A 23,559-nucleotide genomic window follows, 5' to 3' on the forward strand; every position below is an offset into this window, starting at 1 on the left:
TTCAGGCTATGTCTTGGGGATTTGGGGTAGGGTTGTGGAGTTGGGAGGCAGGTTGGAGTAGGTTTGGGACTGGTTTGGGGTTTAGAGGCCAGGGTTTGGGGGCTTGTGGTGAGTTTCAGTTTTTGGGGGCTTGGTCCTGCTTTTGAGCAATTGGGCTGTGTTTAGTGTCAGTTTTTGGGGTGGCCAGGGACCGGTTTGCGGGGCAGAGACGTTATGATGGAGCTGTATAAAATATTACTCTGTGTCAGTGATCACAAGTGAGAGTGATGGTGTGGGTATGGAAATTAGGCAGAAGGACGGGATATAATTAAAGAAATTAGCATAAAAAGGGAGGAAGTTCTAAGTGGTCTGGCAGGCTTAAAAGTAGATAAATCTCCAGGCCTGGATGAAATGTAGCTCAGGCTGTTAAGTGAGGCAAGGGAGGAGATAGCAGGGGTGCTGGCAATAATTTTCAATACCTCTCTGGCCACAGGAGAGGTGCCAGAGGACTGGAGGACAGCCAATGTGGTACCATTATTCAAGAAGGGACGAAGGGATAAACCAGGGAACTACAGGCCGGTCAGTCTAACCTCAGTGGTGGGGAAACTATTGGAAGCAATTTTGAGGGACAGAATTAATCTACACTTGGAGAGGCAGGGGTTAATCAAGGACAGTCAGCATGGTTTTGTTAAGAGGAGGTCATGTCTGACCAATTTGATTGAATTTTTCGAAGCGGTGACCAGGTGTGTAGATAAGGGCAATGCATTTGACGTGGTCTATTTGGACTTCAGCAAGGCTTTTGATAAGGTCCTGCATGGCAGACTGATAACAAAGGTAAGAGCCCATGGGATCCAATGCAATTTGGCAAATTGGATCCAGAATTGGCTGAGTGGCAGGAAGCAGAGGGTGATGGTGGAAGGGTGTTTTTGTGACTGGATGCCTGTGTCCAGCAGGATTCCACAGGGATCAGTGTTGAGTCCCTTGCTGATGGTGGTATATATAAATGATTTATACTTGAATGTAGGAGGGTTGATCAGTAAGTTTGCAGATGACACCAAAATTGATGGGGTGGTAAATAGTAAGGAGGATAGCCTTAGATTACAGGAGGATATAGACGAGCTGGTCAGATGGGCTGATCAGTGGCTAATGAAATTTAATCCAGATAAGTGTGAGGTGGTGCACTTGGGCAGCTCAAACAAAGCATGGGAATACACGATGAATGGTAGGACCCTGGGAAGTACCAAGGATCAGAAGGACCTTGGTGTGCATGTCCACCGGTCCCTTAAGGTAGCGGGACAGGTAGATAAGGTGGTTTAGAAGGCATGTGGGATACTTGCCTTTATTAGCCGAGGCACTGAATATACGAGCAGGGAGGTTATGCTGGAACTGTATAAAACGCTGGTTAGGCCACAGCTAGAATATTGTGTGCAGTTCTGGAATCCACATTATAGGAAGGATGTGATTGCACTAGAGAGAGCGCAGAGGAGATTTACCAGGATGTTGACTGGGCTGGAGAGTTTTAGTCATGAGGAGAGATTGGATATTCTGGGGTTATTTTTCATGGAGCAGAGGAGATTGAGGGGGTCATGATTGAAGTGTATAAAATTATGAGGGGCACAGATAGGGTAGACAGGGAGGAACTTTTCCCCTTGGTGGAGAAATCAATAACCAGGGGGCATAGGTTTGAGGTTTAGAGGTAATTTGAGAAAAAAAATTTCACCCAGAGGGTGGAGGGTATCTGGAACCCACTGCCTGAAAGGCAGGAACCCTCATAACATTTAAGAAGTATTTAAATGAACATTTGAAATGCCATAGGATACAGGACTATGGGGGCAAGAGTTGGAAACTGGGATTAGATTAGAGAGGGGCTCGATGACCAGTGTGGACCCAATGGGCCAAAGGGCCTCTTTTTGTGCTGTAAACTCTATGACACTCTGGCTCCCTGGGGGTTCATGTCAGTTTTAGAGCCCAGGTTGGATTTTGAGGATTTGGGGGCGTTCAAGGAGGGTTGAGGTATTTGGTGGGTCCAAGGGTGGATTTGCAGGTTTTGAAGGTTCAAGGATACGAGGTCAGGTTTTTGGGGTTTGGGGCTGTGTTTGGGTGTCTGTGGGGTCCAGGAGGAATTTCAGGGTCCGGTTCAGGTTTGGGGAGATTGGGGGAATTTGGAACAGGTTATGCTCGGGACCCAGGGATACGGCCTGTGGATGGGCCTGGGGTTTGGGGCCAGGGTTTGGGTTAAGGAGGTTCGGGGCCTGCGGGTTTAGGGGGTTCGGGGCCCTGGGGTTTGGGTTTAGGGGGTTCGGGGCCCGGGGTTTGGGTTTAGGGGGTTCGGGGCCCGGGGGTTTGGGTTTAGGGGGTTTGGGGCCTGGGGGTTTGGGTTTAGGGGGCCCGGGGGTTTGGGTTAAGGGGGTTCGGGGCCCTGGGGTTTGGATTTAGGGGGTTCGGGGCCCTGGGGTTTGGGTTTAGGGGGTTTAGGGGGGTCGTGGCCTGGGGGTTTGGGTTTAGGGGGTTCGGGGCCTGGGGGGTTAGGGGGTTCGGGGCCCGGGGGTTTGGGTTTAGGGGGTTCGGGGCCCGGGGGTTTGGGTTTAGAGGGTTCGGGGCCCGTGGGTTTAGGGGGTTTGGGGCCCGGGGGTTTGGGTTTAGGGGGTTCGGGGCCTGGGGGTTTAGGGGGTTTGGGGCCCGGGGGTTTGGGTTTAGGGGGTTCGGGGCCCAGGGGTTTGGATTTAGGGGGTTCGGGGCCCGGGGGTTTAGGGGGTTCGGGGCCCGGGGGTTTGGGTTTAGGGGTTTCGGGGCCCGGGGGTTTGGGTTTAGAGGGTTCGGGGCCCGGGGGTTTAGGGGGTTCGGGGCCCGGGGGTTTGGGTTTAGAGGGCTCGGGGTTTGGGGCCCGGGGGTTTGGATTTAGGGGGTTCAGGGCCCGGGGGTTTAGGGGGTTCGGGGCCCGGGGGTTTGGGTTTAGGGGTTTCGGGGCCCGGGGGTTTGGGTTTAGGGGGTTTAGAGGGTTCGGGGCCCGGGGGTTTGGGTTTAGGGGGTTCGGGGCCCAGGGGTTTCGGTTTAGGGGGTTTGGGGCCCGGGGGTTTGGGTTTAGGGGGTTTAGGGGGTTTGGGTTTGGGTTTAGGAGGTTTAGTGGGTTCGGGGCCCGGGGGTTTGGGTTTAGGGGGTTCGGGGCCCAGGGGTTTGGGTTTAGGGGGTTTAGTGGGTTCGGGGCCCGGGGGTTTGGGGGTTTGGGGCCCAGGGGTTTGGGTTTAGGGGGTTCGGGGCCCGGGGGTTTGGGTTTAGGGGGTTCGGGGCCCTGGGGTTTGGGGGTTCGGGGCCCAGTGATTTGGGTTTAGGGGGTTCGGGGCCCTGGGGTTTGGGGGTTCGAGGCCCAGGGGTTTGGGTTTATGGGGTTCGGGGCCCGGGGGTTTGGGTTTAGGGGGTTCGGGTTTAGGGGGTTCGGGGCCTGGGGGTTTGGGTTAGGGGTTTCGGGGCCCGGGGGTTTAGGGGTTTCGGGGCCCGGGGGTTTGGGTTTAGGGGGTTCAGGGCCCGGGGGTTTGGGTTTAGGGGGTTCGGGGCCCGGGGGTTTGGGTTTAGGGGGTTTAGGGGGTTCGGGGCACGGGGGTTTGGGTTTAGGGGGTTCGGGGCCCGGGGGTTTGGGTTTAGGGGGTTTAGGGGGTTCGTGGCCTGGGGGTTTGGGTTTAGGGGGTTTAGGGGGTTCGGGGCCTGGGGGTTTGGGTTTAGGGGGTTCGTGGCCTGGGGGTTTGGGTTTAGGGGGTTTAGGGGGTTCGGGGCCCGGGGGTTTGGGTTTGGGGGTTTAGGGGGTTCGGGGCCCGGGGGTTTGGGTTTAGGGGGTTCGGGGCCCGGGGGTTTAGGGGGTTCGGGGCCCGGGGGTTTGGGTTTAGGGGGTTCGGGGCCCGGGGGTTTAGGGGGTTCGGGGCCCGGGGGGTTGGGTTTAGGGGGTTCGGGGCCCGGGGGTTTAGGGGGTTCGGGGCCCGGGGGTTTGGATTTAGGGGGTTTAGTGGGTTCGGGGCCCGGGGGTTTGGGGGTTCGGGGCCCAGGGGTTTGGGTTTAGGGGGTTCGGGGCCCGGGGGTTTGGGTTTAGGGGGTTCGGGGCCCTGGGGTTTGGGGGTTCGGGGCCCAGTGATTTGGGTTTAGGGGGTTCGGGGCCCTGGGGTTTGGGGGTTCGAGGCCCAGGGGTTTGGGTTTATGGGGTTCGGGGCCCGGGGGTTTGGGTTTAGGGGGTTCGGGGCCCTGGGGTTTGGGGGTTCGGGGCCCAGTGATTTGGGTTTAGGGGGTTCGGGGCCCTGGGGTTTGGGGGTTCGAGGCCCAGGGGTTTGGGTTTATGGGGTTCGGGGCCCGGGGGTTTGGGTTTAGGGGGTTCGGGGCCTGGGGGTTTGGGTTTAGGGGGTTCGGGGCCTGGGGGTTTGGATTAGGGGGTTCGGGGCACGGGGGTTTAGGGGTTTCGGGGCCCGGGGGTTTGGGTTTAGGGGGTTCGGGGCCCGGGGGTTTGGGTTTAGGGGGTTCGGGGCCCGGGGGTTTGGGTTTAGGGGGTTCGGGGCCTGGGGGTTTGGATTAGGGGGTTCGGGGCACGGGGGTTTAGGGGTTTCGGGGCCCGGGGGTTTGGGTTTAGGGGGTTCGGGGCCCGGGGGTTTGGGTTTAGGGGGTTCGGGGCCCGGGGGTTTGGGTTTAGGGGGTTTAGGGGGTTCGGGGCACGGGGGTTTGGGTTTAGGGGGTTCGGGGCCCGGGGGTTTGGGTTTAGGGGGTTTAGGGGGTTCGTGGCCTGGGGGTTTGGGTTTAGGGGGTTTAGGGGGTTCGGGGCCTGGGGGTTTGGGTTTAGGGGGTTCGTGGCCTGGGGGTTTGGGTTTAGGCGGTTTAGGGGGTTCGGGGCCCGGGGGTTTGGGTTTGGGGGTTTAGGGGGTTCGGGGCCCGGGGGTTTGGGGGTTCGGGGCCCAGGGGTTTGGGTTTAGGGGGTTCGGGGCCCGGGGGTTTGGGTTTAGGGGGTTCGGGGCCCGGGGGTTTAGGGGGTTCGGGGCCCGGGGGTTTGGGTTTAGGGTGTTCGGGGCCCGGGGGTTTGGGTTTAGGGGGTTCGGGGCCCGGGGGTTTGGGTTTAGGGGGTTCGGGGCCCGGGGGTTTGGGTTTAGGGGGTTTAGGGGGTTCGGGGCCCGGGGGTTTGGGTTTAGGGGGTTCGGGGCCCAGGGGTTTGGGTTTAGGGGGTTTAGGGGGTTCGGGGCCCGGGGGTTTAGGGGGTTCGGGGCCCGGGGGGTTGGGTTTAGGGGGTTCGGGGCCCGGGGGTTTGGGTTTAGGGGGTTTAGGGGGTTCGGGGCCCGGGGGTTTGGGTTTAGGGGGTTTAGGGGGTTCGGGGCCCAGGTGTTTGGGTTTAGGGGGTTCGGGGCCCGGGGGTTTGGGTTTAGGGGGTTCGGGGCCCTGGGGTTTGGGGGTTCGGGGCCCAGTGATTTGGGTTTAGGGGGTTCGGGGCCCTGGGGTTTGGGGGTTCGAGGCCCAGGGGTTTGGGTTTATGGGGTTCGGGGCCCGGGGGTTTGGGTTTAGGGGGTTCGGGGCCTGGGGGTTTGGGTTTAGGGGGTTCGGGGCCTGGGGGTTTGGGTTAGGGGGTTCGGGGCCCGGGGGTTTAGGGGGTTCGGGGCCCGGGGGTTTGGGTTTAGGGGGTTCGGGGCCCGGGGGTTTGGGTTTAGGGGGTTTAGGGGGTTCGGGGCCCGGGGGTTTGGGTTTAGGGGGTTCGGGGCACGGGGGTTTGGGTTTAGGGGGTTCGGGGCCCGGGGGTTTGGGTTTAGGGGGTTTAGGGGGTTCGTGGCCTGGGGGTTTGGGTTTAGGGGGTTTAGGGGGTTCGGGGCCTGGGGGTTTGGGTTTAGGGGGTTTAGGGGGTTCGTGGCCTGGGGGTTTGGGTTTAGGGGGTTTAGGGGGTTCGGGGCCCGGGGGTTTGGGTTTGGGGGTTTAGGGGGTTCGGGGCCCGGGGGTTTGGGTTTAGGGGGTTCGGGGCCCGGGGGTTTAGGGGGTTCGGGGCCCGGGGGTTTGGGTTTAGGGGGTTCGGGGCCCGGGGGTTTGGGTTTAGGGGGTTCGGGGCCCGGGGGTTTGGGTTTAGGGGGTTTAGGGGGTTCGGGGCCCGGGGGTTTGGGTTTAGGGGGTTCGGGGCCCAGGGGTTTGGGTTTAGGGGGTTTAGGGGGTTCGGGGCCCGGGGGTTTGGGTTTAGGGGGTTCGGGGCCCGGGGGTTTGGGGGTTTAGGGGGTTCGGGGCCCGGGGGTTTGGGTTTAGGGGGTTCGGGGCCCGGGGGTTTAGGGGGTTCGGGGCCCGGGGGTTTGGGTTTAGGGGGTTCGGGGCCCGGGGGTTTGGGTTTAGGGGGTTCGGGGCCCGGGGGTTTGGGTTTAGGGGGTTTAGGGGGTTCGGGGCCCGGGGGTTTGGGTTTAGGGGTTTCGGGGCCCGGGGGTTTGGGTTTAGGGGGTTCGGGGCCCGGGGGTTTGGGTTTAGGGGGTTCGGGGCCCAGGGGTTTGGGTTTAGGGGGTTTAGGGGGTTCGGGGCCCGGGGGTTTGGGTTTAGGGGGTTCGGGGCCCGGGGGTTTGGGTTTAGGGGGTTTAGGGGGTTCGGGGCCCGGGGGTTTAGGGGGTTCGGGGCCCGGGGGTTTGGGTTTAGGGGGTTCGGGGCCCGGGGGTTTGGGTTTAGGGGGTTTAGGGGGTTCGGGGCCCGGGGGTTTGGGTTTAGGGGGTTTCGGGTGTTCGGGGCCCGGGGGTTTGGGTTTAGGGGGTTTAGGGGGTTCGGGGCCCGGGGGTTTGGGTTTAGGGGGTTCGGGGCCCGGGGGTTTGGGTTTAGGGGGTTCGGGGCCCGGGGGTTTAGGTGGTTCTGGGCCCGGGGGTTTGGGTTTAGGGGGTTTAGGGGGTTCGGGGCCCGGGGGTTTGGGTTTAGGGGGTTCGGGGCCCGGGGGTTTAGGTGGTTCTGGGCCCGGGGGTTTGGGTTTAGGGGGTTCGGGGCCCGGGGGTTTAGGTGGTTCTGGGCCCGGGGGTTTGGGTTTAGGGGGTTTAGGGGGTTCGGGGCCCGGGGGTTTGGGTTTAGGGGGTTCGGGGCCCGGGGGTTTGGGTTTAGGGGGTTTAGGGGGTTCGGGGCCCGGGGGGGTTGGGGCTGGGGCAGGTGTTCAGGTTCAGGTTCAGGTTCGGGTTCGGGTTCAGAGGCGGGCGGGAGGGGGGGGGGGGGGTTCGGGGTTCAGGCCCTGCGGAAGGGCCGGGTTGAGGGGCCGGAGCCGGAGCCGGAGCCGGAGTCGGGGGTCGGGGGTCGGGGTCAGGCCGGCCTCGGGGGCTGGGCCTGCGGAAGGGCCGGGCTCCGCGCTCGGGGAGCCGCCGCCTCTCTGCAGTTCCGGGGGAGATCGGGATTCTCGCTCCGGCCGGATCGCGAAGCCGGGACCGGGGACCGGGAGCCTGGAGCCGGGGCTGCGGCAGGTACCCTGGCCCCCGGGGCGGGGGGGGGGGGGGGGGGGGGTGGGATCGGTCCGGGCCGACACCGGGGCCTCGGCGGCTCCGCAGGCCGCAGCCTCGGCCTTTCCTGGGGCTGGATTGGGGGGCTCGGGCTGTCCCTCCCGGATCATCACCCGGGCCGGGGCAGAGAAACAACAGCTGACATTTATATAGCGCCCTGAATGCAGGCGCTTCACAGGAGCATTAAACAAAAAAAAAAATAAACCGAGACACCAGAAGAAGCAAAGCTCAGCCGGACAGGGAGAGAATCCCAGAGGCTCAGCTCCGGGACATCAGGTGGGGGCCATGGAAAGGCCGGGACGAAGGGGAGCGCAGGGGGCCTCGGCTATGGGGCTGGAGAGGGAGACAAGGCCCTGGAGGAATTGAGGAGCATTTCAAAACCAAGACTTTGCTTGACCGGGAGCCAATGTAGGTCAGTGAAGACGAGGAGGACAGACAGAGGTTTGGATAATCTCAAGTCTACGGAAGGTGGAATGTGGGAGAGCAGCCAGGCAGGCGTTAGAATAGTCGAGTTCCCCAGAAACAAAGGATGAGGGCTTCAGCAGCAGATGAGCTGAGACGGGGGCAGTGTTAAGGATGTAGAAGTTGGCGGTCTCTAAATGATGGCCCGAGTATGTGGTCAGCTGTGCCACCAAGGCTGTGAATTGTCTGGTTTAGTTTCAGCCTGTTGCCAGGGAGGGGGAGCGGTCGTATAAATTATAGGAATTGGGAAAGAATTTGCAACAGGTGGAATAGCCGTTGAACCCAGTTTCTGTTTACTCACTCCTTGTGCACTATTGGTTTAGCAAAAAGCAGCAAGTTTCAGACTGAGGAAGCCATGGAGCCAGGGGAAACCAATCCACATATATCTCCACAAGTCGATCAATCAGCAGGTAAGATTAATAGTTTGGTCCTTGATGCATCAAGCAAGATGTTCCAAATGTCCTCATCAGTTTCGAGGTATAATCTCTCATTTCGCTGCTCCCCAGGTTTACCTAGGCCATGGGAATGGTTAATGTGCCCTCTTCCTTGGGGAGATTGGGAAATTCAGACAGAATCTCCCTGGGCAGCTGATATTTGTTTTCTTGGGGGAAAAGGGTGAGCGTGATGTCTAGAATTCAGAGCAGTAAGATGAAGGTGGAACATGGGAGAAAATTCCTACTGAGATGGGAGCCCAGTGCATCCAATAGCCATCTTGGTTATTTGGTTTGTGCCCTGGATTGAGGCTGATATGTGGACTGATACCGACTGAAGTCAGCACTCGTGCAGTGTAGCTGAAACTTCAATCATTGTTGTAAGATTATTGTAATAAAAGTTATACAAAGGTGTTTCTTGACTGTTGTCTCCATTTTGTGACACTGGTAGTGAGTATTATGGGGATATTTATGCAGTAAGGTGTTTCATTCAAATATTATTGCAAATAATTTACAAAGGTTGGTATCTGTTTGGGGAAGGTAGATACGGAGGATATATGGGGCAAGTGGTTTCTGCTTTAATATTTAGATTTGCAATATGTTTAATAGTGAACTGTACGAGTTAAATAAAGGCTGTAAATAGACTGTGCACAGATGTGGGCGATGACCTGTCAGATTCACATCACAGAATGAGTTAGATTACAGCCCAGCTCATTGGCATCACGTTGTTGGTGTCTGTGTTCCCCACTGCTGTCATTTCCCTACTGGTGTCAGATAACACAAACGCGTGGCATATTATCTAGCACAATATTCATGAAAGGGATGTATGTGTATTTGTCTCCCTCCCTCCCTCTTGTTCTTTATCTTTTCTTTCCTTTCCCCCCACCCCCCCCCAATCCCTGTCTTCTTCACACCTGCTCCTGCTCCTCTCCCCTTAGGCACAGTCTCCTTCTCTTTTTTTCTTTAACTCTAAGTAACTTACTGTGTCTGAGGAATAATCCAGTAAAATTACTAATAGAATGTTCCAGTGCACAGTAACCAGTATTCCTGAATGATTGGGCAGTGTATGAGTCTTCCAGTTTACCCAACTAGAGGCAGGTACATTTCAATCTGCTGACCTTTTTGTGCAAATTGAAGTTTTAACATGTTGTCACAGGGGAGAGCATCAAGCCGGTCCAGTGTGTTACCGGACACCGCCAAGCTCTTGGATAGTGGCTGGTTGTATAATTGCCAGGTGGGTCACATGGTTGACATGTAAAAGTTCATCATGCTTTGCTCCTCTTCATGGTTAAACTTTTGAATTTCCTATTTGCAAAGTGTCCACTGAGAGAGGCCTCACAGACGGAGGAATACTGTAGAATTGGTCAATAGTGGCAGTATAGACATCTTAAAAACTTGAAACAGTAAAGAAAGGTTCATATAAAAAAAAACACGAGAAAGGCACCTTTATCGGTCTTGGGTCCAAATCTAATCCAGTTGCCAAACTGATTGATTCAAAGTCTCCGATCTTTGAATTCCTGAGTGAAATAATTTGGAGTCATTCTCCAATCAGTTGTAAGAGGGTGGGCATGTTTGTCTCATTGAGGATACATTGGCTCAGAGGAGAGAGAGCTTTACTTTGCCTCATCTGGAAATGCTTGGCACTGATACAAAGTTCTAAAACTGTAAAGGTTTTTTTTTTCTCCCCATGCCTCTCTTTAAGTACATTACAATTAACTTAAAACATTAAAAAAAATAAAAATACATTCTTCATCCCAAACAGGAAAGGACATTTGTTTAGAGATTTGTGTGGTGCATGAATTGATGATTGTGATATTCAAATTCTCAACGATAGTCTCATAACTTTAATGATCTCCTATTTTTTGTTCCTATGGTTCAGATCTCAATGAACCCAGAGTGGATTGTGAGAGTCCTGATGAGTTAATCCTTCTGAATCAGGCAACCGTGGAGAAATTGACAGAGGGACTGATCTCTCACTATCTCCCTGACCTACAGCAATCGAAAACAGCCCTCCAGGAACTGACGTATGTTTCTAGAAGTGTTTACCTTTGATTAATTATTGACTGTTTCTCATTATGTGTTGAGCAAATGTACATGAGATCAGCTATGAACTAAGTGGCAATCTGGTGTTGTGACAAAATGTTAAACTGGAAGTGCGCAGCTGGTATGGTTATGTGTAGGTGTTATCCTGGTACCAACAACTTCCAGTTACCTGTCACCAATTATCCGAACTCATTTCGTTTGAATAAGTCTGTATTTAAATGAGCAAGATATTATATTGAGACAAAATCGTTAGAATAAAATTATGGAAGACATTAATCTAGGTGTTTTTTTAATATATAAAAGATCCTCATTTGACTGGGAATGATGAATCTGCAAGGCTTATCAGAAAGGTGAAAGACACAGACTTGCTTCTTCCAATGGCCTGACAGTTACAGTTCTCCACAGCAGTGTTCCCACAAAAATACAAACCACCTCCAGAATAAAACCTCTCCACATGTACAGGGTTAAACTGCTCTTTTAGCTTCCTGGAGCGTCACGAGATATTCTCAAGAGGGCTCACCCCAGTATAAAACCGATCTCTACCTTCCTCCTGGTTGCTGTTCCCATATTCTCTTTGCTAGTTACAGCTGAGAAGCCCCCTGTCAGAGGAGGATACCTGGAACAGTGAGCAAACAAGGGCACTGAGGCAAAGGTTGTATAAATGGAGAGAGGTTATACTGAACAGGTTAGGAGTTGTAACATTAGGGAGCAAAAGGAGGTACGCACAGGTGTAAGAATAAGACAGCAAAGAAGTTAAAGGGCAGATGTGGGATTGAAGGAGTGTCTAAGGGGGAGTGTCAAGGGGAAGGGAAGTCTCAGAAGGGGGTAGTATCAGAGGTGTTAATTCCAATAATCATATGTCGAGGAAGAATGAGTCTGGAGTTAGCCTGAACTTTAAAGCAGGTTTATTTCCAAGACAGCAAAGTCACAGGCTCTCCCAGTTCCTCCTAGACACTCTGTGAACTGGTTTATAAACTCTTACAATGATTCCATAATCCTTCCCCAAAAACATTTCATTGCAACACATTCAACATTAACAGATTCTGTTTTTTTTTAAATAAACTAAGTGAATTTCCTTTTCAGAGAAATAAAACAAAAAACTGAAGATAGAAAAATAAGTCCCCCATTTCCCAAAAAAAATCACATCCTGAGTCTTCCTTCTTTGAATACCTCCTAGCAATTTTTCACTACAAGCATTGTTTTTGGTGAAACAGTCTGATAACTGATGACTTGTATCAACTCACTGGAGCTCAGATTTTCTTTCTCTCCACCATTTGTTTTAGACTTACAATATTAGTTCGTAATCTTCTTACACTCCACAAAGAGTGGTAAGTGAATGTTATCCCAAAGTGAGTGATTGTCAGTATAACACTGTACTGGGACATTTCCTTCATCATTTCCCCCATTTAGTATATTCCCTAACGTTTTAGATAAAGAGAATGCCATGTCAGCTACTTGTCACTAATCCAAGTGTCTCTGCAGCCAGGATGCTCTTTACTCCCCACCTTATTTTCTTGGTTTCCCAAGTCAAGGGTCAACACTTCCCATTTTCAATCACAAGAAATATTATAAAACCACTGCACTTAAAGCCCATCAACAAGGTTTGAGAGAGAGGCGTCACTGAACACAATCAATTTTATATTCTTAGAATCACCCAAAGATGGTAACTGGAGTACACATTTCTCCATCTTTAACTTTAATGTTTTGTTTCCTTGCAAGATATCCTGAACCTTGGGATGTTTCATTATAATACTTAGTTCAAGAACATCAAAACTTACATCCAGCCTCACCTGTGCACCCAGCCAGTTTAATTGCCTAACCAGACTCCACAGTTGCTCAGTCTCATCCTTGGAAGCATCAGTATGTTTTTGTGAAGGCCTAACCTGACTGACTAATAGGACTAACATTTTCTGCACACTGGTGCAAAATAACCTCAGACCCATACTGTTTTATTTCTAATCCAATATATTTAAAGGCCCCATTAGCCCAACTCCTAACCTTGAAGTCTGTTCTAATCTTGTCAATAACCGTTTTGAAATCCACTACTGCACACCCCCCCACCCCCCCCCCCACACCACAGGAGGTCATCAACATGCATCAAAGTGCCTGCCAGTTTCCAGCCATGGTACCAGTAAAGCATGGCAGGATCTGCCTTCAGTTGGCAAAGACCCAGTTTTAACAACATTGTAGTACTTTTCAGTTCGATCACTCTAGAAGCATCATTTAAACCAGATACACACATTGAATTTCCAAAGCTTTCCCTCTGCCTGCCCCTTAGGAGGTTTGAGAAACACTTCCATCTAGAGGTGATCCCCTGCAGAAATGCTGCTTTGATATCCATCGACTTCCACTCTCAAAAACATCACCAAAAGGGACATAAAAATTTACAAAATTACCTTCTCTGTTGTGGGCGAGTTCACTCTGATTTCTGTGAGGCACTCTTCAAATCCCCTGGCCACTAACCTAGCTTTGACCTTAAGTTCCATCTGGTAGGACCTTTTCCATGCAGACCCACCTATGTGATAATGCTGGCTGATCCCTATTCGGGGAATTCTGAATACACAATAAACTCCCTCCAACTCTGTCCGTTTAGCCTCCTGTATTGCTTTCTCCCCTAATTTGTCAGCTGTTACAAAACCCTCTTGGTCTCCTGGGGACTTCTGCTTCTGCTACTTTATTGTAATAATTCCTCCACTCTACTATGTCATCTAGTCAGGATGCGATCCCTAGTTTAAGTCTTTGTGCTCCTACTGTCTGCATACCCGGTCAGAGGCCCTATCACTATATGTGAATGTTTCCTCACCCAGGATTCACCACCTGAACCATTACTGCAACTTGGGCTATGCTTCCTTATTTTCCATTCTCATACTCCATTTTCCCAGTCCATGGCCTTCACTGCTTGTCCATCATCCAGGACATTCAACCAATTCTTATATTTTCCAATAGATTTTCCTGCCCATCCCATTATTGTTGCATCCCTCCAGTTATCTGATCCTTCTAGACAATACAATACCCGGGAACCCGCTTTGGGCAGTTGACCTCTGGACAAAATAGCCCCTTCCTGTTTATCACAAACCAATTTTCCATTGATATCGAACTCCTGATCTGTTATATCTTGTCCCTCTGGCTCTACCCTACCAAATATAGGAGTATGTGGTGCTTTGCATCTTCTACCACATTGGAATGAATTATGAATTCGCGAATACTGACAGTGACCCAATAAGAATGGGCTTTCATCATCTGATTCCGTGTTGAATCATAAGTTTTCACTTCACATCCTATAACTTTCCATTCCCTTTGCCCCTCTCTCTCAATGAGCCAGATCAACCTGAACTAAATTCTACCTCAGGACAGTTTTATGCGGTGTTGCAATGCCCTCCTAATTCTTTCAGAAACCTCTTTCCTGCCTGTATGCAACATATTCAAGTGGCTGAAAAAACCCCCAGAGCTAATGGTAAGAGCAGGGGGAGCATCCGATTGCATTGAAGGCAACTTTGGATTCCTTCTGTACACCAAATGGTATCGACTATACCCCCCAACCATTTGTAAAGAATTCTTTGCTTGTACGGTCCCTGCCAACACCATTTGTAATCTGCAATCCGTTGTTCAGCCAGCATCTTATGCAACATGTTGTCTATCGCTGTACGATTCCTCTCGGACAAACCATTGCTGAACATGCTCTCAGCCGCAGTCTGTGTAACTTTGCTGTTCAAATTTTCACACATCCTGAAACTCCTCATTTGCAAATTCCCCTCTATTACCTGTCAAGAATTTTGTTGGTGTTCCTAATCTGTTACCCACTCATTTCTCCATGGCCTTAAATCGACAATGGTTTGTTTGTGCTTCCCATGTATTACCATAGATAGGCTAAACCTGGTCACCATAACTACAAAGTGTAGCAGCAAAAAAAAACCCGATCCTTGTCCCATACTTTTAAGTCCATACCCACTACATCATTACATTTCCTGGCCCATGGTAGACTCACAACAGGATGTGGCGATATCTTTCAATGTTTAAACACAAATGTCATATTGAGATGTGACTTGCTCAGTAAAGGTTGTCGTATTTGTTATCAACCATTCCAGCTTCCCACGGTAAAGTTTTCCGTCTTTGTGGCGCTGGATGTGCAATTTGGCTATGCAACCTCCAAATAATCGTCTTCATTTCCACCAAACTTTTATCTCCAGAAGTTAACAAGACTGCTTGAACTCTTCGAGCAATATCTGGCTTCCTTAATGGCAGGCAGTAATAGCCTGACCAAGTAAAACAGAAATCCACTGTTTTCCCGAACACAATCGCTCTGTCATTCTCCTTGTCTAGCTTTATTTGCACTTTTCCCCCACCCGCCCCAATCGAAGATCTGCTCAACTATAGAGGTATCTCGCTAGAGATCACATTAGCACTGATGAAGAGACTGATTCCAGCTATCTTGCAAGGGAGGACTAATTATTTGGAAGATGTTAGCATATTATCATCCCCAGACTTGAAGCAGATGTAGTTTCCACACTCCTCAGCCTTCCACTGATCTGCCTCAGAGAGACTCCAGGTAGCAGTTAAGCCAATCCACCCACGTATTGTGGAAGGGTAATCACTATATAAACTGCACAGTTGAATGAATCAGCTATCAAAATACTCAACCGGATTCAAACTCCCAGTGACCAACACAATTCCTTCATGGTGGTCACCATCACCATTTTCAGTCTCAGAATCCTGTCTTGTGCGTTAGTTCAAACACATGATTGTTTCACTGAGGGAAGTTCATTGCGTAATGATATTTAGAATCACACCAATAACACCGATTAACCGTTCCCCGTGGATTTCTCATGTTCAAGCACCTACAGTCACCATCCCAGACCCACCTTTGTCTCTACTGTCAAGTTGGATAAAAGTACAACCACCTTACGACCACTTATCAGCGAGTCCCATCTTTGTACTAAAATCTGCATTTTATATCTTGTTGATCTCAAAATTCTGATCTCAATCCTTTGTTTTACTGCAGAGTTGTCTGTATTTGATAAGAAAATAGCTGGAAATGACACAGTTTTCCCAAAAAAGTTTTTAGGGTAGCAGCCATTCGGTCTGGGAGAGAGTCTTTCCCATGAAATTGAACCCCCGTCAATACCAAAAGTCTATCGATATGAGAAATGCATGCACAATCAAATAACGTAAATGCCAATATAAACTCCAGGATTTCTAGATTAAGCTTTATCAAAGTCCATAATATATTCTTCCACGGATTGATCATCTGCTTTTTCCAATCTATCAAAGGTTGACTATGCTTCATATGCTTCCAGAAAAGCATCATTTTTATAAAACTGTAATAGAAGTGTTCAAATCATCCACATCCAATTCTAAAAACACCTTACTCCTAATCTTACTTTTTGCTGGTAATGCCAAAGCCATACCCTTGCTTATTTTGGGGTAACAAATGTCCACACTTCAACTTCATTTCCCAATGCTGATATTGTTCAATTGCCAAAAACAAAAATCAGCGGATAGTCAGAACTGGAGATTTTGTGATGTCCCTCTGCCATTCTGTAATAGAGTTTATCAGCAGCAGTATGCCTCTTTTTGTCTCTCAGGATAGAGACAAAAAGCTTCTTATTCAGTAACCAATTACCAAAGCTCATCCTCTGCTACCATGTTAATTCCAATAATCTTATGTTGAGGAAGAATGAATCTGAAGCTAGCCTGTACCTTAAAACAAGTTTATTTCCAACACAGCAAAGTCACAGAATCTCTCAATTCTTCCCAGACACTCAGAGCAAATTGGTTCATAAACTCTTACAATGATTCCATAATCCTTCCCCAACTGGAGATAGCTGTGCTTAATGACTAATTTAAAATATGCATTTCATTGCAACACAAATTCAACATTAACGGAGGGTGTATGGATGGGATATTGCTTGCTGTAGTTGCTGGGATATCCTGAATGATTTCTCTCAACTGCAGAGTTTGCTGTAGCAAAATGTCACCATTCCCACTCTGCACCTCCCAGTCTGTGAACAAAACCGCTAAAAGCAGCTGCTGAACTGTGGGGGCAGCACAGTTAGCTGTGGAACCATCAAAGCCTAAAATAGAACTGACAATAGTAATGGATTTTGTTACTGTTTAAATCAGTTTGTATTTCAATTATTTTAGACAGAATCAAGTGGTCCTATTGGATACCCTGGAGCAAGAGATTGCCAAGTTCCGTGAGTGTCACTTAGTGCTGGATATCAACGTGCTTGTAAGTACCATGTTGTACAGAGTGTGTAGGATAAATTAGGTTGCAGCACAGAGGGACTGAGATTGCTCTATAATAACTGCCAGTGGTGTCATGGATGTTAACACACTTCAGGAAGTGCTGAAAACTGCATACATCCACGATGGGAAGCGGTCAAGCTGCTGGACAAAAGACAGATCACTTGTATGTCCTGGCAGGCAATTGTGATGAGGCACGGTGTGTTAAGTTGGTAGAGGCACTCTGTGTTGAGCATTAGATCAACCTGATTAAAGTTGATGACAACAAGAAACTTGGCGCATGGGTAGGCCTGTGCAAGGGAAGCTTCGCAAGGTTGTAGGCTGCAGTTGTGTTGTTGTCAAGGTTTATGGCAAAGACTCACAAGCCAAGGATGTCATTGACAGCTATTTCAGAGGAAGGTAATATGTTTCATAAATAAAAACAAATAATAGAATCGTACAGCACAGCAAGAGACCATTTTTCCCATTGTGCTTGTGCTGCCTCTGAAAGACCTATCCGGCTACTAGTCCTCTTGCCTGCACTTTTCCCATAGATCTGCATAAACCACAACTGCAGAATTTGAAAGGCTTTTTAATGTTGCCGGAATCCCAGTGGGTGTCACTGCCTTGGACTGGGAAATAAACCAGCTTCCAGTGCAAACTGCATCTTCCTTGTCCATGTCTCATTTACAAGCAGGGAAATGATTCAAAGGGGAGGGGTTGGTCTGATAAAATATTTTACTGGCTGTGAAATGGGAATTTTGGAGCTTTTGAATATAATTAATCTCTCACATTTTAACTGATAAAACGCAAAAACCTTCAATATTCTAGATATATTCAATGTTTATATATATTCCATGTATAAATATATGTGGCTATGTTTTTTATTTATTTATTCACAACATGTGGGCTGCAGTGTCAAGACCAGCATTTGCTGCCCATCCCTGGTTACCCTTGAGAAGGTGGTGGTGGTGAGCCGCCTTCTTGAACCGCTGCAGTCCATGTGGTGTAGGTACACCCACAGTGCTGTTAGGGAGGGAGATCCAAGATGTCGACCCAGTGACAATGCGGGCACAGTGATATATTTCCAGGTCAGGATGGTGAGTGGCTTGGAGGAGAACTTGCAAGTGGTGGTGTTCCATGTGTCTACTGCCCTTGTCCTTCTAGATGGTAGCAGTCATGGGTTTGGAAGGTGCTGCCTAAGCAGCCTTTGCAAGATCCTGCAGTGCATCTTGTAGATGATACACACTGCTGCTACTGTGTGTCGGTGGTGGAGGAAGCAGATGCTGAAGGTGGTGAATGGGATGCCAGCCAAGTGGACTGCTTTGTCCTGGATGGTGTTGAGCTCCTTGAATGCTGTGGGAGCCACAATAATCCAAGCTATTGGACCGTATTTCATCACGCTCCAGACTTGTGCCTTGTAGATGGTGGACAGGCGTTGGGGAGTCAGGAGGTGAGTTACTCACCGCAGGATTCCCAGCCTCTCACCTGCTCTTGTAGCCACAGTACAGCTAGTCCAGTTCAGTTTCCAGTCAGTGGTAACCCCCAGGATGTTGACGGCAGCAGTTCTCTTCTTGTTCTAACCAGAGGTCAGAAGTTCAAATCCCAGCAAAACAAAATATGAAACTGAATTTGATAAATCTGATAATTTACCCAAGAAAATTAATCCTGACGTCCTCAGATTATGATCTAGCCATTCATGAAGGACATGAGTGAGTGGGAGGGACAGATCCAGCTTAAAATTCTGCTGGAAGATATGCTGGTGCATTGCTGAAAAACAAATCATGTCGAAGCTTTTCATCTTGCACTCATCGGGATTTTCACAAGAATACCAATGTAAGGGGAAAACAACAATTTATACTGTATGTGAGGTGAGTGCTGAATGGTTGGCAAGTGGTGTTGTCATGGAGAATACACCAGTGATGGTGATTAACAGTTAACTGCCAAGCATTGTTTGAAATTTAAACCAGGCAGCTTAACCCTGATTGGTCAAGGCATTGCTCTGAGGAATGAGTCAGCGAATGGCTGTCACTTACTTTGTTTTGCTGAAACAGGCACAATACTTGTATATGTTCTTTCTGTCCGCGTATTAATATGTGTTGCATATATTAATACGCGACCCTGTTCTTTGATAAATTGTTAAATGTGATGAGGTGGCTCCACATCTCCCAACGTGACTGTTTGGCTGTTGTCTTTAAAATAAATGATTAGAAACCAGAGAGATTGGGTCGTCTTAGTGGCAGCAATTGCCTATTGTTTTATTGTGTGAGATTCTGCTGAATCTTGATATATATTGTTCTCCTCATTTCTGTAATTTGAATCCTGGCAGGAATTGAAACTCATGGATTGGACAGTTATGTTAGTTAACATATTTTAGATGGAAACTTTTCTAAATATGGTGAATAGTAAGTTTTGTTCATTCTTTCCCTTTAGTTCACAGAAGCAAAATGTTATTACAATAAACTAGTTAACATTCGAAAGGAAATGGTAACACTGCATGAAAAGACAACTAAGCTAAAGGTGAGTGACAACAGTGACCCAACCCCCACTGGCGGGAAAGGTCACGCAGTTTCCCCCCTGGACAGTGTAATTTCCAACCTGCTGAATAACTCCTAGCTTTCTGTTCATTAACTAACTTTCTTCCGGGAGAAATGTTCGCGGAAGTGGATTTCAAGAAATGGTTTAAGCTGGAGTGAGGCTGCAAATGTTGTTCCGATGCTCCTGAATCCACTTTGTCCTTGGTTATTGTGTTTCTTCCCAGGTGATGTCCGCTTCCTTGTGGAGCCTTTCTGCTAGCTTTTTCCCCACTTATTCTTGGCCATTTGTGCCCTTGTTTCAGTTGGCTGCCATCTCAGTGTAAGGAGTGATGGTTTAGAGTTTTGCATCTTCAGTGCATGGACTCACCGTGAGGAACCTTTATTTTGGGAGCATTGATGGCTGACGCTTTGACAGTTCCTTAATGATGTTGTTCGTCAGTTTACCCATTGAGGTGATTGTGAGCATATATCTACACAACTGAGGGGGGAGTTTCTTGTTCAGAGGCTGGTGTTGCAATGATGGGACAGACATGTGGGTCTGTGGATATTTGGATCTGCTCAGAAAAGAAACCTCACCTTTGTTTAAGTAGAATTGCATGAAGTTATGCTGAGTTTGCACCCATTTAGGACTGTGCACTCTTTTTGCCCAGTTAGGGCAAGTGCTGGGCTGTGAAATGTTAGCAGATTTTAGGCTTGTTAGGCCTTGATTTAATTCCAGTTACAGTGTGTTGACATTACTGGTTCCTGCTACTTTTTTAGCATTTGTGTTAAATATTTGAGTGACTAATTTCCAAGACTTTAGCAGATAAGGCAGGACTGTAAAAAGAGATGTGAAAGGAAAGCATAGATATGATAGAATCAGAATGTTAGTTTGGATTATTTAGCAACAGGACTTCAATACACCAACTGTGTGGAAAATCCAGTGCAGCACAGAGGGATACTGCACTGTTCGAGGGTCAGCACCGAGGGAGTGCTGCACTGGCAGAGGGTCAGCACCGAGGGAGTGCTGCACTGGCAGAGGGTCAGCACCGAGGGAGTGCTGCACTGTCGGAGGGTCAGTACCGAGGGAGTGCCGCACTGTCGGAGAGTCAGTACTGAGGGAGTGCTGCACTGTCGTAGGGTCAGTACTGAGGGAGTTTGACAACAAAGATCACCTCCGTCGGTGATTTATCCTCCCTGTGCCAGATGACCACAGCGTATATACTTAGCAATGTGCTGAGCACACAACTATGGAGCAGATGACTAGTGCATAGGCCAACATGACCAGGACCCCCACGTTCCCCCCCACCGACAAATGGAATAGCTTCCCAATGGCACATCATTGATGCATTTTGTATTCCCTGATAGGTGATGTAACATCTGTGTTCGAGAACATCTCCACTCTGAGTTTGAAGTCCATCCTGACTTTCCTGATTATTTTATTCACTCAATAATTTCTCATTCTTCTGAGGTGTACAACTTCCTTGATTTGGAAGTTTAGGCCCCTTTCTCTGGTTTCAGTTCTGTCCTGATCTTCAGATTAAGATTTAGGTCTGTTGAGAATCTGTGGAAAGTGTATAGCCCAGTATTTGTCCCTTTGCTTGTACCAATGTCAACTCAATCTCACCTTCTGTGGGGAATGGCATTTGCCCTTTTGTGACTTATTGTTAAACCTTTAAAATGTTCCTTTCTTTCACTTCATCATTTGCAGAGACGAGCTCTAAAGCTTCAGCAGCAGAGACGGAAGGATGAGTTAGAGCGAGAACAGCGGAGGGAGAAGGAGCTAGAGCGTGAACGACAACTCATTGCCAAGCCAGCGAAGCTCTCCTAGCCCAGCTATCTTGTGGTTCCTTCCAATGACTTGGAGCAGGAAATTATGACGACTAATCTCTTGTTTCTTTCTATATTATGATTAATTCGAAATAGAGACTGTATAAAATTGAAACACTTTATGTAAAGTGGAGGTTCACAGTTGGATTTTCATTGGGAGCTGCTAATTAACTTTTTCAAACAATGTCATTGTAACCTACCTTCCTGCTGTGGAATGTGAAACTGCCTCTTCAGGTTATTTTGGAGCACTAGTGATATCCTGTCACATGATGCCAGAAAAGTATTCCTCCAGGCTACTTATTTTCTTAAATAGTGCAATCCCTGAAATGATTATCAACTGAAATTCTATGTTCATCCCATGTGAGTTAAGAGCTCACTCGGTGCACAGAATCTCCTTGACTCACACCAGTTGAAATTGAAACCGATGATTGAAGCCTGGGCAAATTTGCTGTTTGTACGTTGACTGTAAGTGGTGATTCTGTGGATGAGCCTGTTACAGCGTCACAGTCTCGCAGGAGATCAGTGTGACTTACTAGAAAATGTAATGCAGCATGAGAATATTTAAAATAGAAAATTAAATTTGGGAATGTGTTCAGGTGTTTCTCTTTGGAAGTTTTTGCTCTTTGTTAACATCAGTTCTGTTTTTAGATTTATGCTGGCAATTTACTGAATACATTCTGAGATCCTGCATGTAGATGTATGTCAATATGAAGGCTGTGGTCATTATTAGCAACAATTTAGACAAATAGTTTCACATTGAGTTATGTACTCTGGTCATTGTCACAACTTCCTGCAAACCAATAAAATTGTAACTTCTCACTCCATTTCTGTGTGTTTGGCTTTTAATTATTACATCGGATATACAACACAACAGGCCATTTGGCCTAACCAGTCCATGTTGGTGTTTATGCTCCACTAGATCCTCCTCCCATCTTTCCTCATCTAAATCTATCATCCTAACCATCCATTCCTTTCTTCCTCGTATGTTTGTCTAGCCTCCCCTTAAACAAACACATCTATACTGTTCACTTCAATCACTCCCCATGATGGTGAGTTCCACATTCTCACCACTCTCTGGGTAAAGACGTTTCCTCTGAACTGCCCATTGGAATTCTTGGTGACTATCTTATATTGATGGCCTCTTGTTGTAGTCTTCCCCACAAGAGGAAACATTCTCTCTGTATCCACTCTATCAAAACCTTTCATCATCTCTATTCCTCCATTCTCTATTCAGTGATCCCTCTGTCTCCACTTTTCAAGAGAAAAATGACCCAGCATGCTGATGGTTTCCTGATCTGTATACCCACACCTTTCTGACATCATCCTTGTAAATCATCTCTGCACCCTCTCCCGTGCAAAGATGCCCTTAGTGCAATATGACAAATGGAACTGCATGCAGTACTCTAACCAAGAAAGATGGTGAATTTCACCATTTCCTCAATTTTCTTTGAATAGGTGAAGCTGTGCTGCTCTATGTGAAGCTCAGGGCTCAAGTTTCATCCTCATGTTTCTGTGGGTCAAGGTTAGGCATAATGTAAGATTATTTGAAAATATTTTGAAATTACTTCTCAATTTTTGTTTCATGTTAGTGTAATATAACTAACATAAAGGACTTGACCTTGTCTGTAGTTCAGCCTCTCATGGATCGTACCGCTCAATGACAATCTGTCTGATGAGCAGAGACAATGACGATAGGTGTCTTCAGACATGTCACGTGTCTGGGTCGGATGGCATAGTTTCTGGGCTAATGGTGTTGGTGCCAGCAACTAGGGTGTAAGGGCCTGACTTTCCTTCAGCTAGTCTTAACAGTGGGCTGAAAAGATTTACTGAGGCCCAGATCTCTTTCCCCACCTGCTCTGTTTAACTTAAAAAGAAGCTACGATCTGACACAGCCCTGGAGGAAAATGTTGGAGCCCCTTTCAAAGCACAAACATAGAGGCTTGACCACTGCATCACCCCAAAGGATTCTAGAACACATTGCTTGCCAGGAGGTGGAATGCTTGAACAAACTTTAATCATTGTGGCAAGTTAAGACTAATCAATTGTACCAGGTGTTGGGTGGATAATATTGTGTAGCTTGCCAACCTGATCCACATTTACTATTTGCCTATGTAAAACCTTCATATAACCTTACAATCATTTAATTTTATCTCATGCATACCTACACTTTGAATGGGCACACAACCAAGATGCAAATAATTGAGGCGACGTGGGTCTAGTCCACTGGCAGGAACCCCACGTTGCCTCCTTTGGGGAAGGTCCGCCAGGATTAAGTGCTAAACAGGCATTTAAGTAGCCAGCGGGCTTTCCCCAGGATCAAGGACCCCAGGGCAGAAGTCCTGCCCCTGAGATCTGCTGGCCAGTCAGAGGCTCGTAGCTGTCCATTGCAGGAAATGGCAGAGGGGCTATGGGAGCTGCTGCCAATGCACCCATTAAGAGCCTTGGAGGATCACCGAGAGACCCAGGCCACAGGTGAGTGAGGGTGGGATGGAGGTCAAAGGGCAAGGGCAAAGGGTGGCTCTCAGCGCACCCTCACCTTCCTGATGTGGGTCCCTCATTCAGGCACTGAGCGCCTTATAATCCATAATTATTTTGATGGAAGTTAAGTTTTCCGATTTGCATTTA

At 48.9% G+C, this 23,559-nt stretch overlaps 1 protein-coding gene across 1 annotated transcript; it reads left to right on the top strand.

The window, feature by feature from the left end:
- The first annotated feature begins 1,194 nt into the window (after nucleotides 1-1,194).
- Nucleotides 1,195-21,758, top strand: bloc1s6 (biogenesis of lysosomal organelles complex-1, subunit 6, pallidin). Its single transcript, XM_041174887.1, has 7 exons — nucleotides 1,195-1,201; nucleotides 7,128-7,394; nucleotides 8,216-8,302; nucleotides 10,203-10,347; nucleotides 16,508-16,595; nucleotides 19,022-19,108; nucleotides 20,816-21,758. Exons 1-7 carry the CDS (start codon nucleotides 1,195-1,197, stop codon nucleotides 20,933-20,935), a joined length of 801 nt encoding a protein of 266 aa, XP_041030821.1. The 3' UTR covers nucleotides 20,936-21,758.
- Nucleotides 21,759-23,559: the final 1,801 nt, after the last annotated feature.

This window comes from Carcharodon carcharias, chromosome 26 (genome assembly GCF_017639515.1).
Source record: "Carcharodon carcharias isolate sCarCar2 chromosome 26, sCarCar2.pri, whole genome shotgun sequence".
Taxonomy (NCBI): Eukaryota; Metazoa; Chordata; class Chondrichthyes; order Lamniformes; family Lamnidae; genus Carcharodon; species Carcharodon carcharias.